Source organism: Vigna unguiculata, chromosome 4, assembly GCF_004118075.2.
Source record: "Vigna unguiculata cultivar IT97K-499-35 chromosome 4, ASM411807v1, whole genome shotgun sequence".
Taxonomy (NCBI): Eukaryota; Viridiplantae; Streptophyta; class Magnoliopsida; order Fabales; family Fabaceae; genus Vigna; species Vigna unguiculata.
Window position 1 is genome coordinate 1,655,617 of NC_040282.1, and position 18,190 is coordinate 1,673,806.

At 30.7% G+C, this 18,190-nt stretch overlaps 3 protein-coding genes across 3 annotated transcripts; 1 reads left to right on the forward strand and 2 right to left on the reverse strand.

Moving 5' to 3' along the window:
* Positions 1-1,125: 1,125 nt before the first annotated feature.
* On the reverse strand, positions 1,126-3,219 carry LOC114181038 (NADH dehydrogenase [ubiquinone] 1 beta subcomplex subunit 10-B-like). The gene is made up of 3 exons (XM_028067357.1): positions 2,856-3,219; positions 2,582-2,632; positions 1,126-1,371 (listed from the first exon to the last, which is right to left on the reverse strand). Exons 1-2 carry the CDS (start codon positions 3,142-3,144, stop codon positions 2,604-2,606), a joined length of 318 nt encoding a protein of 105 aa, XP_027923158.1. The 5' UTR covers positions 3,145-3,219; the 3' UTR covers positions 1,126-1,371; positions 2,582-2,603.
* Positions 3,220-3,714: 495 nt separating this feature from the next.
* On the reverse strand, positions 3,715-5,220 carry LOC114181255 (LOB domain-containing protein 40-like). Its single transcript, XM_028067661.1, has 2 exons — positions 4,708-5,220; positions 3,715-4,467 (listed from the first exon to the last, which is right to left on the reverse strand). The coding sequence occupies exons 1-2, from the start codon at positions 5,138-5,140 to the stop codon at positions 3,914-3,916; spliced, it is 987 nt and encodes a 328-aa protein (XP_027923462.1). The 5' UTR covers positions 5,141-5,220; the 3' UTR covers positions 3,715-3,913.
* A 5,314-nt stretch (positions 5,221-10,534) lies between these two features.
* Positions 10,535-16,792, forward strand: LOC114182009 (kinesin-like protein KIN-14P). Its single transcript, XM_028068748.1, has 15 exons — positions 10,535-10,670; positions 10,840-10,958; positions 11,057-11,140; positions 11,331-11,408; positions 11,504-11,618; positions 12,564-13,666; positions 13,751-13,832; positions 13,917-14,012; positions 14,088-14,264; positions 14,374-14,480; positions 14,916-15,093; positions 15,215-15,383; positions 15,461-15,714; positions 16,233-16,396; positions 16,595-16,792. Exons 1-15 carry the CDS (start codon positions 10,535-10,537, stop codon positions 16,712-16,714), a joined length of 2,982 nt encoding a protein of 993 aa, XP_027924549.1. The 3' UTR covers positions 16,715-16,792.
* Positions 16,793-18,190: the final 1,398 nt, after the last annotated feature.

The following is an 18,190-nucleotide window of genomic DNA, read 5'->3' on the forward strand; positions in this document are numbered from 1 at the left end:
TTTAGTTTTTAAGAATTGAATTGCTGCTAAACAGAATTGTTTGAACTAAATTCAACTATATCTTGTGATATTGAAAATTTTACTTAAAAATAGAATGTTCATTAGTGAAAATTCAAACAAATTAGAGTAGTTTAATTTAGTTTAGTTTATTCAAACTATGATTTAATTTATTTAAACCATTGTACAATTGTATTCAACTCTTTTAAACTTATTTTAGTGTTTAATTCAATTTTACAATAGTTTAATTAAATCAATGCATTTTCTCTATTCTTAGTATTCATGCTCACAATAGGGTTTTTCTCTTTTTGTTGTGTTTCTCACCATTATCATACGATGGTTAATCTCAATTTTTGTTACTATTCAGTGCACAAATACATCTCATATAGAACATATTAATAAAAAAATGGGGTTTGGAAAATGTTAGTTTTCTAATTCAAATGAGAGGATTTCTGCCTAGTTTATGGTGTCAACAATTAAATTATGATCCTTAGAAAGCTGTTAATTATTTTCAAATGCAAATGAAGCTAAACTAAAAATGTACCCCCCCTCTCTTATTTTATTTTTGCATCAAATCGAAGCTACATTTTCAGGTACTAAATTGATGCTTCTTCATCTTGCCATAAACTTTTAAGGGAAATCCAACTAAATATCAAGTCAATCTCATGATGCATATGAAAGGCCAGATGAAAGCAACTGTAATTTCCTTTCATTGGCCATCGTTATATCAAACATTCTCTGCAGTTATTTGTCACTACATGTCTTTCAATTACTTTTTATGGCTTTTTTATCGACCCCAACTTTTATTCCCACCACCTCAGATTATCGCTTAAATGGTCCTCCACCATACCCAACATGTCTCCCTGCATTTTCCTCTGTTCATTCACCCGAAACAATAAAACCATCAACAACATAATTGCTGCAAAAACACTTTTTTCTTCCACCCTTTCAACAAGTGGCTTGGTTAGGGTGAGGAATGTTCTTGACACCCCGCACAAGTCCAACACAACAATGATTTTATCTCGAGCTTAAGAAGTCGTTGTATGGCATTTGAGTTTCAAACCATGTTACTTTGAATACGAGGAATGCACTAAATGTACAATTTTATTACTAATGAAACACTAGTCATAACAGGGAACGAAATAAATTTATTTCATAATCTGATTCTGATGCATTTTAACCATATTCCATACTTGTTTACTTCTAAATGGTAACAAGCCAAGCAAAAATAGCCGATGCCAAGTAAAAATACATTTGTAGTTCGCATGAAGTTCGACTAAAGAAAAAGAACATAAACAAAATAACTGCAGCATATGCACTCCTTCACCCATAATCTCATATGGCAGTATAATGAGTTGGATAGTCAATCTTTCCCTGCAAGAGGAACAAAACTTTCATTCACAGACAAAATGATTGCATCAATGAAAAAATATTTTAAAATAAAGAAATATTACAACAAAAATAGTGTACGTGACATTTTGAATTAAGATTCAGATGTTATCAATAACTCACCCAACGATATTGAACTTATCAAATTAACCAAACAAATGTTCCCGATCAAATATATTAAATAACTCCAATGATTAGTTCTTACAAATTTAATAACAATGCAAATGAGCCATCAATCATCACTTAGTGGAACAAAGGTTGGTAAGATGGGGGAGAGGGAAGACCAATTATAGGATCTCTTGCAAATAGAACTCGTAACCATTTCAACAACTCGATTAAAGCACTCATCAGTTTCTTGAATTTATTAGAGAAATTCGCTTTATTACTGTGTCACCAGTCATCTACATCGGCGTCATTATAACCAGAAATGAGAGGGATCTCTACCAAGAAGTTCATGGTGACAATATCAATGTTGACAGCAATTCTTCTCTGAAAAGCTGTCAAATGTCACTTAATTTAGGCCCTAGTATCTATCCTAGTCAAAAGAGTTAATACCACTGATTTATTACTACCAGCAAAGTTCAGAATGCTCAACAACAACTTGTCGGATATCCAAACTTTTGACAAGGAGCTCAAATTCGTTAGACATGAGAAGCATGAAGAGTCAGCAGAAAAATAAATGTTTCATAAGTCAGCAAGTACTTATTTCACTTGTAAGTCCATTTTTTTTTTTTCCGGTGGGATTCACTTAAGAACTAACTCCACCAATGACCTCATTGTCGTTCCAAATTCATGGTTGCATTAAGCCAACAAAAGGCAATATAAAACCAATAGAAACCATGAAAATGAATCACTCAAGAGGTCTAACTAAAAACGAATTAGCATTGAAAAAGAAATAAGTTCCTTCGTAAACTAAACTAGCTACTGGATAAGTTGAAAAACAATTTATGCACAAGCTAAGTTTAATTTACGAAAGAACTTATTCATTGTTTATTCTAGTTTTCTTTAGCTAACTTGCTTCCAGACAAGTTTATTCAAATATACACTTAATCCATGGTGAAGATGAGGGTTGCATTACACAATTTCCATTCAACTAAAACTTGCCAAAACCCCAAACATGTATAGCTCTGAGTCATTTAACAATAACAATTCATATAAAACAAGAGGAAATGACAGAAATAATGTTTGAGATTACCTTTTATTTATCCACAAGACAGTCATTCCTCAACCGGCTCAACCTTAGGAGCTGTTTCAGAAAATGAAACAATGGATAAGGAATCACAAAAAAATCATCACAATGAACCACGATCACAAACATCGTTAATGAAAATCACCAAACGGATCACACCTCTGTAGTTGAAAACAACAAAATACGTAATGGAGTTTCTACATTGCACAACCATTACCAAAATAAAAACCCTAGAACATTCAATTTGAAAAAAAATGGTTTCAGAAATTGAGTGACTGACCATGGAGAGAGGGATGGCGACCGTCCTTTCCCCAACCGATACCGCGAGTGGATTCGAGGTACTGGTTAACGAGATGGCGGCACTTCTGAAGGTGGTTGATGCCTTCGATGCGGTAGCACCAGCGTAGCTTCTCTCTGATGATCTTGGCCTTCTCGATTTGAATCCACTTCTCTCTCACGATGTACTCCCTCATCTCCAGCATCGCCACCGGGTCCTTGTACGGATTCGCCGGATCGAAATCGTCCGGAGGCGATTCGTCGAACTCCACATACCCCTTCTTCCTTCCCATTCTCAACAACGAGTTCTCTCTTCTGTCTCAACTCAACACAACTCAGCTCAACTCGGATGCTTCCGAATTCTGATTCTATATCTGCACTTATCTTCGGAATGGGCTTATAGCAGTCAAAGGCCCGTTATTATTGGCCCAATATACATAATTTTGCTAACTTTAGCGCTGAAGGGCTAGCTTGCCTTGTGTATTGATGGAATTGTTTATTATCAACATACTTTTTTTTATATATTTTTTCTTAAAAATATAATTTTTGTATAAGTAATAAAACGTGTTAAAATTTCAACATATTTTGAAAAAAAAAATTAAGATTTAATATATTCCAAAAAACATCTTTCAAAAGTCATACGGTATATTTTTAAAAGAGGGGAGATATCAACTCCATTTAATTTTAATTTGTTATACTTGATATGCTCACTTTCTAATTTTTTTAGAAAATCAAATAAATTATAACTTTTTGGAATAAAGCTAAAGAATATGAATATTGTAAACGTAATCATACTTTAATCACAAGATTTCAAAGAAAAATAATCATTTAATTTTTTTTCTGACTATAGTGTTTGGCCATAATGCAATGTGAAGTTGTCATAAACTTGTATTATTGAGATTTATAAGAATAGTATAAAAAAAATCTCCCATAAAGAACCTTCACAATGTACATCTGAAAAATCTAAAACATAACATAAGTAAAAGGGGTGAGGATAGAAAAATGTTCACCACCTATCTAAATCCAACACTTTGTGGACCTGTATCCAAAAACAAAATCGAACTAGCCAGAAAGATCGAGCCCTACACGTGGCACCACAGGAGTTGTTGATTTTTTCACTGGACCCCACCCCAAAGTCAAATGAAGCTCAATTTCTTCATCATTGGCTCGAGCCGGCTCCACCACATTCTCGCTGCAGCTGCTATCGGCTTCCCCACCAATGATTTTGTTCTCACTCGTCCGAGTCAACCCAGACGCCGAGTCCTGACTCAGCGAGCCCCGTCCATCTAACTCGTTTTGAGCCAACTCAGCCACGAATGATTCAACTTTTGGCTTCGCAGCGCGGCGCTTGAGCTTGCTGGTCCGTGACTTCACCCTGTGAAGCGCATCAGGACCGCACGATTTATGACTCTTCGCCACGTGGCGAATATCGCAATCCTTTGAATGGAGGCTCTCGGCGCCATCCAGAAGAGCCTGCTGAATCGGCGCGCCGCTGAGAACGGCTTTGGCAGCAGCTTCACAGAGGTGCCAATTTCCGGTCGAGAGTAACCCGGTCGAGCCGAAAATCGGATTCACCATCCGACCGCAAGCTTCGTAAAGCAAAGATTTGAATACCGCTGAAAAAAAAAAAACAGAACAAAAGAAAAACATTAGCCATAGCCATTAGCCAAAATTACATTATCAAAAATTATTATCCTTTCGAATTCTTTACCATGTGCTTAAATTTGAAGAAACAAATTATAAATAAAATATATACCAATTCGTTTAAAATCGCAATTTAAATATTTTATTTATGACGTACATTTTAATAAAATTGAAGTATTTTATATTGTTTTAAGATACAAATGTGTGTGTACCTGGTTGAAGATGGGAGGGAGCGTTGGTGAGGAGGTTGAGGAGGCCTTGACGGCCATAGAACTTGGCGAGAAAGAGGGTGGCGTTGGACTGAGAGTCAGGGCAACTTATCCATTGAAGGGAGGTTCGAATGGGGCACTCCACCGTGCACCCTCGCCGGAGCACGCGGCAACCGTTGCAGCTCAACCGCATGGTGAATAGTGAGGTGTAAGGAGAAAGGAAAAAATGTTTTGTTGCAGTGTGAAGGAAGACGGTGAGGAAGAGAAGAATGAAGATGAGGAATGGTTTTATAGTGATGAGAGGAGTGAGTGGGTTTAGAATAGAGCGCAGCTGTTTTGGGTTTCCAAGAATAATGGGGAGTGTGGTTTTGTTTGGTACAACAATGGAAAAATCGAGGGTCCCATGTTGCGTTACCCAACCATCAACTTTCCTCATTCAATCTATCTGTGATCACCAAATTCCCACAACATACTTTCCCGGTTTTCTGGGAACTCCGTACACCGGTTTTTTCATTTTTCTACTTCCCCCGAATTTCTCAATATGCAAAACCTCCTATTTATATATATGATGTTGTAAAGATTATTTTGACTTTATTATAACTATTATCTATATTTATAGAGCGATCATAAATGGACATTTCAAATTCAAATCCATAACTTTTTAGAAATTTTATATCGGATAAAAATAATTAATATGAATTATATATAAGTAAAAATTTACAAGATTTTAGGTTAGAAGTGAAATATTGATATTTTATGTGAATTTATTAACAACTTATTGTAATTTATTAGTATTGTATTTTTTGTGTTTTTCTTCAAATCTTACATAGTAGTATTAGAAATAATAATTTATTCTAGTGATGGTTTGGATAAGTATGACATGAAACAAATGAAAAATTCTTAAGTTTAAGAATTCTTGTATCGAAAGTCTTTTATTTTAAAAAAATGTATCATGTTATATATGAGTAGTACAAGATAATGTTCATCACTAAAATAGTCGCTTTAGAAAAAATATCTCGATTTGAAGAGACTTGCATTTTAAAAAGAAATTGTTAGAAATTTAAGCCATAATAAGTAAAAATATTAAGATAATTAGCGTATAAGTATAAATTTTGAATTGAATTGAACTCTTAATTTTTATGTAAACTTATTACGAGTGTTATAGGATTTGGAAAATTTAAAGGCATTATTGATAAAAAATTGTGCATATTTTTAAGGAGAAAAGTGGTATTATTTTGTTAGGTTAATATTTTGATGTTAGAAGGTGTAAGGTGGTATTTGTGGATTAAGGACTGTGGGCGTTGTGGTGAAGGGAGCCAATGGTTTTGTATGTGAATGGGGCCCACTCCTATAAACGCGGAGACTACATTGGATTTGGAAGAAACGACATCTTACAATACAACACAACACTTTTCCTTCTTGTTTCCGTGTCTCCCTACCCAACCTCCTTTCACACACACTTTTTTCCATCTATATATATATATATCCATGTAATTTCTAGTATTATCATTTTTTTCTCTCTAAAATTCCATTCCTTTAAATAACCTTGGTCATACAAACTCGAAGATAACAAATAAGTAAAATATCACTCTATTGTCAATGAAAAACTAATATAACAAGTGCATTAGTTTACATAACAAGTAATAAGTATTTTATTATTCTTTTTCAAAAAATTTGTATAATTCACGACTCAATTAGACACAAAGTTCAAAAAAAACTAAAAAACTCTATAAATGATCAACTAATACAAACTCGAAGATAACATATAAGAACAATCAATCCATGATTATACCTTAATCGAAGAATTATGAAACTATTTTAGCAGATGAAAAAATCTTGAAATACTTAAAAATTGAACAATTCAATGTGTTTTATCTTTGAATTGATGTAAGGTTTATTTATAAAATCAAATACTCATATTTTAATTTTTTAGAGATCTAATGAATTTTGTGTACGGAGACACGAAACGTATATAGGACTTAACTTTCAAGTTTCCTTCGCGAAAAAAAGAAGAAGACGTATTTCTTTACTTCATTAGTTTGTGTTTTCATGAATTTAAACCTACATGCAGAAATTTTGTGTGATTTAAATTTAGTTTAATCGTATTTCCAATAATTCATCATTAATTTTAAATATATGAAAAAAAATCATTAACTAAGTCAGTCAACGTAATTTCTCTTGGTATAAAATTTTAATCAACTAATGCATGCAGTAAAATGGAATTTAATATAGAAAAAATTCTCAAATTCATGAATATAAACTGTTCTCAACATTAAAAAGAATAAATAAAAATTGATGAAGAGAATAATCAATTAAGTTAGGAAGTAGACAGAATTAATCATATTATACTTGAGATATTATTTCTTTTAAGACTTGGAATTTTATTACAGTTTTATTTATACCTATATATAAAAAGAGATATTTAATTTAGCATCCGTATTTCTACTTTTAATTTTATCTTTTAATAAATAATTATTTTTTAAAATTAAAATAATTATTTCATTTGTTTAATTTTTTCTTTTAATTTAATTATTTTTAAACTAAAATAAGTATTCTTAATAAAAAAGTTATTTACAAAATAAATAAAAAATATTTATAATAAATTTTAAAAAACTATTTATTTATATTTCCACTCATATGTTATAAAGAAAAAAAATTATATTTAAATTGTTTTTACTGTTAATCTCTAGGTGACGTGAGATTATTAAATATAAACAAGCCCTTAATTGATTTCTAATGCAACTAAGACTTGTCTTTGAAAATCTCGTATTCATTCTAACATATAAGGATAATATTTCAACATCAAATCAGATTCACAATATCAATTACTATATTTAAAATATTATCTATCTTAAATTCAGAATTCTTTCAAGATTTGGTCTATGAAAAACAGTTTTAAAATATTTGAAAGATGAAAATATATTTAAATTAGATTTATATCAATCAACTCTTCCTGAGCAGTGTGAGATATAGACCATTTTGGTGTACCGAACATTTACTTTTCTACGCTTGTACCCAATTTCTTTAATTACTTATTCATGTAGCAAATTAATGTAATATGTGTTATTATTTGTTTAGGTTAACATTGACATATAAAATAATTTTATACTATCAGTTATAAAATATTTTTCATATAAATTTTAAGATGATTAGTACAAAAATTAATTCGCGTATGCGCTACATAAAAATTTGTAATTGAATGTATTAGTGTATAGTTTTATTTTCTCTAGTTGTAAAAAAAATAGTGAGTACTTTTAAAGAAAAAAAATAAGATTTTTTTATTTGTATAAGATTAATTTAAACATAAATTGATTTATAAAAATCTTTTATCAATTTTTTATATTTTTATTTTAGCTTGTATATAAGTTTATTTTAACTTATAGAAAAATTCATTTGATTTTTTTATGTTTTTCTTTTTAATTTTTTAAAAGTGTTGATGAATAAGACAAACCCAAAATCAAAAGAGTAATGACTTCTTTCATTGGACATAATAATGCAAACCAATAGAAAAAACAATTATTATCTATAACAATATATAAAAAAAATATTCTCTTTTGTGTTCACATTTCATGATACTAGTTTTATCCTTAATTATTTTATAAATAATTTACTTTTAATCGTTATTTTAAAAACTTTTTTGTCTTAAACCATTATTTTAGAAAACAATGGTATATATCTTATTTTTTTAATTTTATATTTAATAACTATTTTAAAAATTAATTATATATTTATTATTGATCTTAATTTAAATTTATTGAAAATTAAAAAATACGAACACACAAATACAATAGCGTCTATGTGTTTGCTAGTTTTAATAATGTCGTATCTTCACTTGTTGACGTGTTCTAACGCGAGTTGACATATAGTACTCTTTAATTTTGCAATTTGTTGAGAATCAAGTTATAAAATTATTAATTTATTGTTATAATTAATATAGTTCATATCGTTTATGGTAACAAAATATATTCTGGTCATGTACTTCATGCAGTATTAAACATATTACTTTATGCTCAAAATGCCTCTATTTTTTTTTTATCTATTTTATCACTAAGAATTCCTAAAACTTGTCATTACAAGTTATAAAATTGAGTTACAATAAATGGAGAAAATGTATTTTAAATTACCATGCACTAATACAACACGACAATACGATCATTCTAAATATATATTGTATGCTTAAGAAGAATGTATAGATATGTATCAAAAATCATAAAACATATATATAACTGTGACACTGCAGATTTAATGAACATTTTTTATATTATTAAAATATATAATAATTATAGTAAATTACTTCCTATATTATCGACAAATAAGAACAATTCCCATTTTTGTTCTTGAAGGGATATGGCTTGTATGCTTTCTGAATTATTACTATTGCTTATATATGTCTCATGCATTGAATTAGAATGAAATTTTTTCAAAGATTTGGATACTTGACTTATATGTCATCATATAATAAATATCCTAGAATATATATATATATATATATATATATATATATATATATATATATATATATATATATATGTGTGTGTGTGTGTGTGAAATAAACAAAATTTCGTTGTTTTATAGCTTTCAAGTCCTTTAAGATTGTCAAAGTTCGATGATGAATTTTATATGCTGAAATAGAGCTACACGCTCAAATGAAGATATTGGGTATTACTACTATGTTCTTGTGTTATCATACTTTAAGAAATGCATGTTCTTGTTACAATATTTAGATTAATTCTTATAAATAACATGTCTCTATAGTCTATTTTTTTTTGTTGGTGAAGATCGGAAGAAATATTTTTAAAATTGACATGCTTATCTGCTTAATTTTAATAATTTATATGGAAGAAAAAATTAGTTTGATGAGTAAAAATATCTTTTGAATTGAAAATATGAATCGTTGAAAATTTAAATATAACTAAATTGAGTAAGGACAAGAAAGTCAGATATTTTATAAAGAAGAAAATCCATTAATTCACTTTTTAATATCTTGAGTTAGAGGTGGTATCATTATCTTATATGTGCATGTGATTTGTATCTCATTGATGTTTAATATCAACGATGAATCCTTCTTGAAAGACATAAATAACCATTTATATTTATTTTTTACGTGTGAATATGATTTATATTTCATTGGTGTTTAATATCTATGATAAATTCTTCTTGAAAGATCTCAAGAACCATTTAGATATTTTTAAATTGGTTTAACAAGTTGTTGTGTGAGTTATTCTATTTTATTTTACTGAAAAAGAAGGGGGAAATGATAAGAAAAGAAGAATGTGTCATAAATGAACAAGATAAAATTACACACTATTATTATTTTGTTTGAGATTTTGGTTTTTTATTTTAAAATAGATGAATTTAAACCATGAAATAATAAATACATAAATAACTTGATTCTCTAAAGTGAGAAGAAACACTTTAAAGGATCCAAATTCTTTTTGGCGAGACATTCATGCAATGATGTTCTTTCACTACAAGGATTGTGACGCAAGGAGTGTTGCTCTCCTATTTTTGAGGAACCCCTTTTTCTTTCTCTCTCACAAATCCAAACCAAAATTTCCCTTACCTGATAAACTATTATTTTTATCATATCTCACTATATTCACGCAGAAAAAATCCAATTGATATTTATCTGGTTTGACTCAACTCTCGCCGCAACAAGAACATTGTATCAATGTTAACATTTCAAAGGTTGGATTCTCTGGTTTTGATGATGCTTTACACAATATCCATGTTACCACTTTGGCAGCTATGATATTCATCGTGAGATGAAGCTTGGTTAAATTCTGCATTAATGTATGAAGTTATGTCCCAACAAAATTCACCTATAGTGATGAATCCACCATCAATTAACCACAATATAGAACCCAGAGACCTGAGCAATTCAGGTTCAAGAGTTAACTCACCCCAGAGGAAGGTTTTGTCAGGAACAAAGTTGCAACGTGTTTTACACACTCCACTTATGACAGGTACGATGAAATTTACCTTTCCCAGAATGTTTCGATGCTTATAAACATGATGAGATAAAGATGAAATAACAAATTTTTAATCATTGTTGGTATGGTTATATTTTTGTGATTCAGAAGACCAAATGTATTATGTTTTATCTTTATGATACTTATTGAACATGTTATGCAGAGCCATCAACAACGTTAGGTTCTAACAAGTTTCCTGAGGTGTTTCGAGTAAAACAAGGAAGCCATGCTGATCATCCTTCAGCCAAAATTTCAGAACTGATGAAATCAACTAGCTTGGATGTAAACTCTCCTATTTTTTTCTTTTACCCTTTTTAAAGATTTGCAGAATTCACATTTTTTTCTACATCACTGATTTGTTTTAGCATTTATTGTTGCAGAATGCTCCTACTCAGTCGCTTTTGAGTGTGGTGAATGGTATTTTGGAGGAAAGTGTTGAAAGAAGAAATGGCGAAATACCTCAAGTATAATACACTTAGAGTATTTGGAGTTACATAAATAACAAATGCATTCATGAAAAAGAACAATTCATTTGACTTTTTTCTTCATCAAATATTAATGGAGAGGTTTATGACAAGATATTAGTGCATGCAAATTGTAATAACATTCAAAGTGTATTCTCTAATTCGCTAACAATGATGTTTTACATCTCAGCGTGTGGCTTGCTTATTGAGAAAGGTTGTGCAAGAGATTGAGCGACGTATATCAACTCAAGCAGAACATTTAAAAACTGTATGTTAAAGTTGCATGATTTTCAAAAGCTAGTTACCATTGTTGTTCTCAGTTGTTGTTTTTTTTCATCCTGCTATGTTCCTTTTTACCTGCAGCAAAACAATATTTTTAAGGCCCGTGAAGAAAAATATCACTCAAGAATCAGAGTCCTTGAAGCTCTTGCATCTGGAACTGAGGAAGAGAAAGAGGTATATACTGAATTATTACAAAGTACATATATTGATACCAAATACAAGCTTTTCTACTTATCATAGGAACCTTTTTCTGACAGATTGTTAACATAAACCAGGTTCAACATTTAAAGGTAATGTTTCTTACTTACTAGTAACATATGTATGCACTTAGACATAGAATTAATATGATAGAATCCTACTAAATTTTTGAGTGTTTTGTAGCTAAAGAAAAAAAATGAATCATTTTCTTTTTGTTTCTGATATATGCTCTTTGGCCTCTTCATGTAGAGTGAGAGGGTTGAAAAAGAAGAAAAGAAGGTAGATGAATTAAAACAAACTAGGATGACTAAGATGCAAGAAGAAAAGGAAAATGATGTGAACCTAATTAAGAACACTAAAAGGGAAGAAAAGAGGGAATGCGACAACAAAGAGGTTATTAGATATATTAAAGAATTGAAGGATAAAACTAAGGAAATTTCAACATTGAAACAAAAGCTAGAAACGATGAAAAAAACATACGAGGTACAATGTTCAGAGATGGAACAAAAAACTAAGGAGGGAAATGGAGCAGATGGCAAAGAGAATAATAGATATATTAACGAGTTAGAGGACAAAACTATGGAAATTTCAACATTAAAGCAGAAACTAGAAACAATGAAAAAAATGTGTGAAGAACAACACTTACAATTAGAAGCAAAAGCGGAGGAGGGAAAGATGACACATGACAGAGATGTAATTAAAGTGCTAGAGGAAAAAAACATGGAAATTTCAACGTTGAAGCAAAAACTAGAAAAACTAGAAACGATGGCAATAACATATGAAGTACAGTGTTCACAGTTGAAAGCAAAAGTTGAGGAGAAGAACATGACAGATGGAACAGATTCTATCAGATATATTAAAGAATTAGAGGACAAAAACATGGAAATTTCAACGTTGAAGCAAAAACTAGAAAAACTAGAAACGATGTCAAAAACATATGAAGTACAGTGTTCACAGTTGAAAGCAAAAGTTGAGGAGAAGAACATGACAGAGGGAACAGATTCTATCAGATATATTAAAGAATTAGAGGACAAAAATATGGAAATTTCAACACTAAAGAAAAAACTAGAGACAATGAAAAAAGAATATGAAGTACAATGCTCACAGTTGGAAGCAAAAGTTGAGGAGGAAAAGAGGGAAGAGGGCAAAGAGGTTAGTAGATATATTAAAGAACTAGAGGACAAAGAAATGGAAATTTCAGCAATGAGGCAAAGACTAGAAACAGTGACAAAAACATACGAAGTACAATGCTCACAACTGAAAGAAAAAGCTGAGGAGGAAAAGATGGCAAATGGAAACGAGGTTATTAATTATATCAAACAGTTGGAGGACAAAAACAAGGAAATTTCTGCATATAAGCAAGAATTGGAAACAATGAAAAAAACATATGAAGTTCAATGCTCACAGTTGAAAGCAAAAACTGAAGAGGAAAAAATAGCAAGTGGGAATGAGACCATTAGATATATCAAAGAGCTAGAGGAAAAAAATATGGAAATTTCAGCATTTAAACAAGAACTAGAAACAATGAAAAAAACATATGAAGATGAATGCTCACAATTGAAAGCAAACGCTGAAGAGGAAAAAATGACGAATGGGAGAGAAATTATTAAATATACCAAAGAGCTAGAGGACAAAAACATGGAAATTTTAGCATTTAAGAAAGAACTAGAAACAACGAAAGAAACATATGAAGAACAATGCTCAGAATTGAAAGCAAAAGCTCAAGATGAAAAAATGGCGAATGAGAAAGAAATTATGAAATATATGAAAGAGGTAGAGGACAAAAGTATGGAAATTTCATCATTTAAGCAAGAACTAGAAACAACGAAAAAATCACATGAAGTACAATGCTCACAATGGGAAGCAAAAGTGGAGGCTGGTAAAGAAGAGCTGAAACAGAAATCACAAGAATACGAAAACTTGATGGAAAAACTAAGAAATAAGATTAAAGAGAATGAAACCATTTACGAGTCAAAATATCAGAAGTGGGTGCAGAAAGAGAACCAAATACGAAAAGATGTGAATTTTCAGTTCAGTTCCATCAAGGTAACTAAACTTATATTCAACGAAATGTCAATCTTATTACAATGATGTCAACTATTACAATACTCTATCGAACTTGCTATTCAGACATTGAAATTATCATGGGAATCTATTAAGCAAGATGCTTTGAAAGAGCAAAAGATTTACTCTGAGGAATGTAAAAAATTAGGTATGTTCTATTACACTTTATGCTCAACCTCCACATTTTTCTTGTTTTTTTTACCAGTTAATAACTTTACTGCAACATGTCTAGGTTTAAATCTGAAACCACTGGTAGATGCAGCAGAGAATTATCAAATAGTTCTTGCAGAAAATCGAAAACTGTTCAATGAAGTTCAAGAATTAAAAGGTAGCATTGTTTATGCAACAGTTAACTGATGGAGGCACATGTTGTGAATTTACATGGGACTTTTGTCTGATATAGGAAATATAAGAGTATATTGTCGACTAAGACCATTTCTTCCTGGTCAAAAGGAAAAACAAACTATTGTGGAACACATTGGTGAAACAGAGTTGGTTGTGGCAAATCCTTCCAAACAAGGAAAGGAAGGCCTTAGATCATTTAAGTTCAACAAGGTCTTTGGTCCAACCTCAACTCAAGGTTTTATTTCTCTATAATCTCCATTTTATCATAAGGTTTTGAATGAATGAACTTTTACATCATCATAATAACATCTATCTATGCATGTTGACTCCATTGAATGATGTAGCTGGGGTGTATGGTGACATACAAGCCTTCATACGATCAGTATTGGATGGCTACAACGTATGTATATTTGCTTATGGTCAGACTGGTTCAGGGAAAACTTACACAATGGTATGCAACTTTTGTTTGTTTATTGTTACTTGGGTTAACTATGTTTTTGTCCCTATATTATATCGTGTTTTTGTTTCTTGGGTTAATTACAGAAAGTGTCTCTACACTTAAAAAAAAATGCATGAATGTAGTCATTTTAATTCAACGATGTTAATTGTTTTTTTATATGACAAACGACAAATCATGTTAGATGTAGTCTACAAGTTGTCCTCCTGTAAACGTCTAAGAAGGTCAGCATGATTTGCCGTCTGTCACAACAAAAAACAGGTAACAATTTCTTAAGTATGGGAATCATAGTTTGAGAAAAGGATGAAAACTAAATATCACGTTATAACTTAGGCACCAAAAACTTAGGTAACCCTTGTTTGTTTCTCTTATTCATCATGCTAATTAAAGTTAACTCCTCGTTCTATATATGTTGCCATTGTTTTTCAGAGTGGTCCAAATAATCCAACACCAGAGAGTGTTGGTGTTAACTATCGAGCTCTTAATGATCTCTTCAGCATATCCACAAGTAGAAAAAGCTCCATAGAGTATGAGATTGGGGTTCAAGTAATTGAGATATACAATGAACAAGTGCGAGACTTATTAACAACTGATGCTACAAAGAAATATCCTTTTCCTGTTATTATGGAAACACCATTCTTTGCATGAACTTCTTTTTGCTTTCTCATACTTTCTTAGAGAAAAAACATAGCATGTGATGTCTCTGAACGATGGTTTCCTTGATTTACACACACTTGGGATATTGAATCATGCTCAACCAAATGGATTGGCAGTGCCTGATGCTACCATGCAACCTGTGAAAACAACTGAGGATGTCATAAAGCTAATGGACATTGGTCTGAAAAATAGAGCTAAGGGTTCGACAGCTATGAATGAAAGAAGTAGTCGTTCTCACAGGTTTGTGTTTTCACTCTCTTAACAATTTAACAATGTAATAGGTTTGTGCTATAATGTTTCATTAAATGTGTGCACAGTGTGGTCTCAATTCATGTTCGTGGGATGGATAAAAAGTCTGGTTCCACTCTTTTTGGTAATCTTCATTTGGTAGATTTAGCAGGAAGTGAAAGAGTTGATCGCTCTGAAGTGGTTGGTGATAGACTCAAGGAAGCACAACACATTAACAAATCACTTTCTGCTCTTGGAGATGTCATTTTTGCACTTTCTCAGAAGAGTGCTCATGTGCCATATAGAAATAGCAAGCTTACTCAACTTCTGCAAACATCTCTTGGTAAAATCATCATTTCTTGTTGCCAATATGTCTTGTCTTGTCTCACTACCATCCACAAAGATTGAAATTTAAGTACGGGCGGACAAGATATACTGAACCGATAAAAACTCTTTTGAATCAAAAAGTAGTATGTATGAAACGAACTAAAAATTAATTCAAATAAGCTGAACGGAACTATTTTTTGTTTTATCAAACTATGTTGCACTAAATTACAAAGGTCAAATTCGGTCGACTCAACCTATTTCGGCCGAATTTTTACTTGGACCGATCAGGTCAAATTCGAACTTGATCATGACTATCTTGGTCAAATTTGGACTGTCTTGATCAAATTCAGTCAAATGCTGACCAGACTCAGCTAAATTCGGTCAAATATTCATCGGGACCGACTCGATCAAATTTGAAAAAATCTCAATCGGAACTGACTTGACCAAATTCGGTTGGAGCAGAATTTAAGGTTTTTGGGTTGTTTTCTGTATCAAATTTTCTGAAGAGATAGCATTCTATTTTTCTTTACACAGGTGGTCAAGCAAAAACACTCATGTTGGTCCAAATTAATTCTGATGTAAAGTCATTTTCTGAATCTTTGAGTACTTTAAAGTTTGCTGAGAGGGTTTCTGGAATTGAGTTAGGAGCTGCTAAGAGTAGTAAAGAAGGAAGAGATGTTAGAGAATTAATGGAACAGGTGCTTAAATTTATTAATATGGTTATCTTACTTTCACTTTCAATCATTTTATGAACACATCAAATGCATTATTTAAGAAGATATGGCATCAATCTTTTCATACAGTCTCTTATAAGAAACTAGATATAATATAACTCTAGCATGGACAATGATCTAAATTTGTATTCAACTAGTTCAAATTTTTACTTGAATTTTCAGGTGGCTTCTTTGAAGGACACTATTTTGGTTAAGGATGAGGAGATTGAGAAGTTACAATTACTTAAGGATCTAAAAAATGTGTATCCTGGTGCTAATTCTGAGAACGTTGAAACTGCCTAATCAGTTATGAACTTTTCTCAATCAAAGAGTTTTTGTTTAGAAAGAGAAACCCAAAACCATAAAAATGTAGAAAAGATAATAACTTTGAAGGTGAGGTTATGATTATTGATTTGCCCATGATTTAGGGTTTTTTCATAATAGAGCATACAATTATTAATATAGTAACAATTAGCTTTATATTTGCTTATATGAGTACATGAGAAATCAAACCCATCATAGATAATTTATATTTGAAGTTCAACACGTAAATATTATATATATTTAATCCTAATGTTAATAGTACTTTTACCATATTTTTTAAATATCCTAATTTTGAATCTTGTAGAGAGGAAAAAGTGTAGATTTAAGGACTACAAAGTTTGATTTTTATTTTTTTAAATGCTATTTTTTTTTCTTTACTTTAAAAGGTTGAGAATTAAAATCAAAATTTAAAATTTCAACTAGGACTATTAATTATTAAGCTTTCATTTGCTACATGCTAATAATTCTACCCTTCCCAATACGATGGTTATAGAATAAGATTCTATCACATTTGTAACTAAAACTCACCATGTTTAGAAATTGTTTTATAAACTATTCTAAAATGAATAGAAAAAACGTTTTTCTTGTTAAAATGAGTTTATATTTAAATTATTTTTTATAAAGTGACTCACTTAATTTTTATGAATTTTTATTTTTAAACTTGTGTATATATTAGATTATAATAAAACTCAAATATTTTTTTTTCTATTTTAAAAATATTTATGGAAAAAATTCTTTAATAATAGTTATTGTAGGTGTCTATTAGTTCTTTGCTTGTTAGAAACTTCTGCCAATAAAGACTTCAACTTATTCCACAATTTTTTTATTTTTTTTCATTTCAGGTATTTAAAGCAACTTCAGAACTGAACACACCATATCTTCAAAACTGTAGCAGCAAAGTAGGAGGCAATGTACATATCTTCAAAATTTGTAATTTGTGAAAAATAAAAGTTACTTTTTAAAAAAATACATGTGTTATGAAATAAATCGAATAACACAGAGAATGACGACATATAATAGAGAAGAGAAGAACAAGAGAGAATAGAGAATGAGAGAATAGGGAGCAACTCATCTATGTCAATTATTATTGATAGGAAGAGTCCTATTTATAGATACAATATGTAATCCATAAAGGAAACAAATCAACTTAGTTAATACAAATATTTACCATTAAAGAGATAAAGAGTAATGAATCATATGAGTAAATGTATCAAATCAATGGACAATCATTAATTCATAACACTCCCCCTTGAGTGTCCATTGATAAAGAATGTGCCTCGTTAAAACCTTACTAGGAAAAACCCATTGGGATAAAAAACCTAGTGAAGGAAAAAGAGTACAACATTTTGTATTCTTTAATACAATATTGTTCATCACATATTCTATTTCTCCCCCTCATGTAAACTTACATCATTAAGGTGACAGAGTCCGAATTTGTGAGTCATTTGCTCAAAA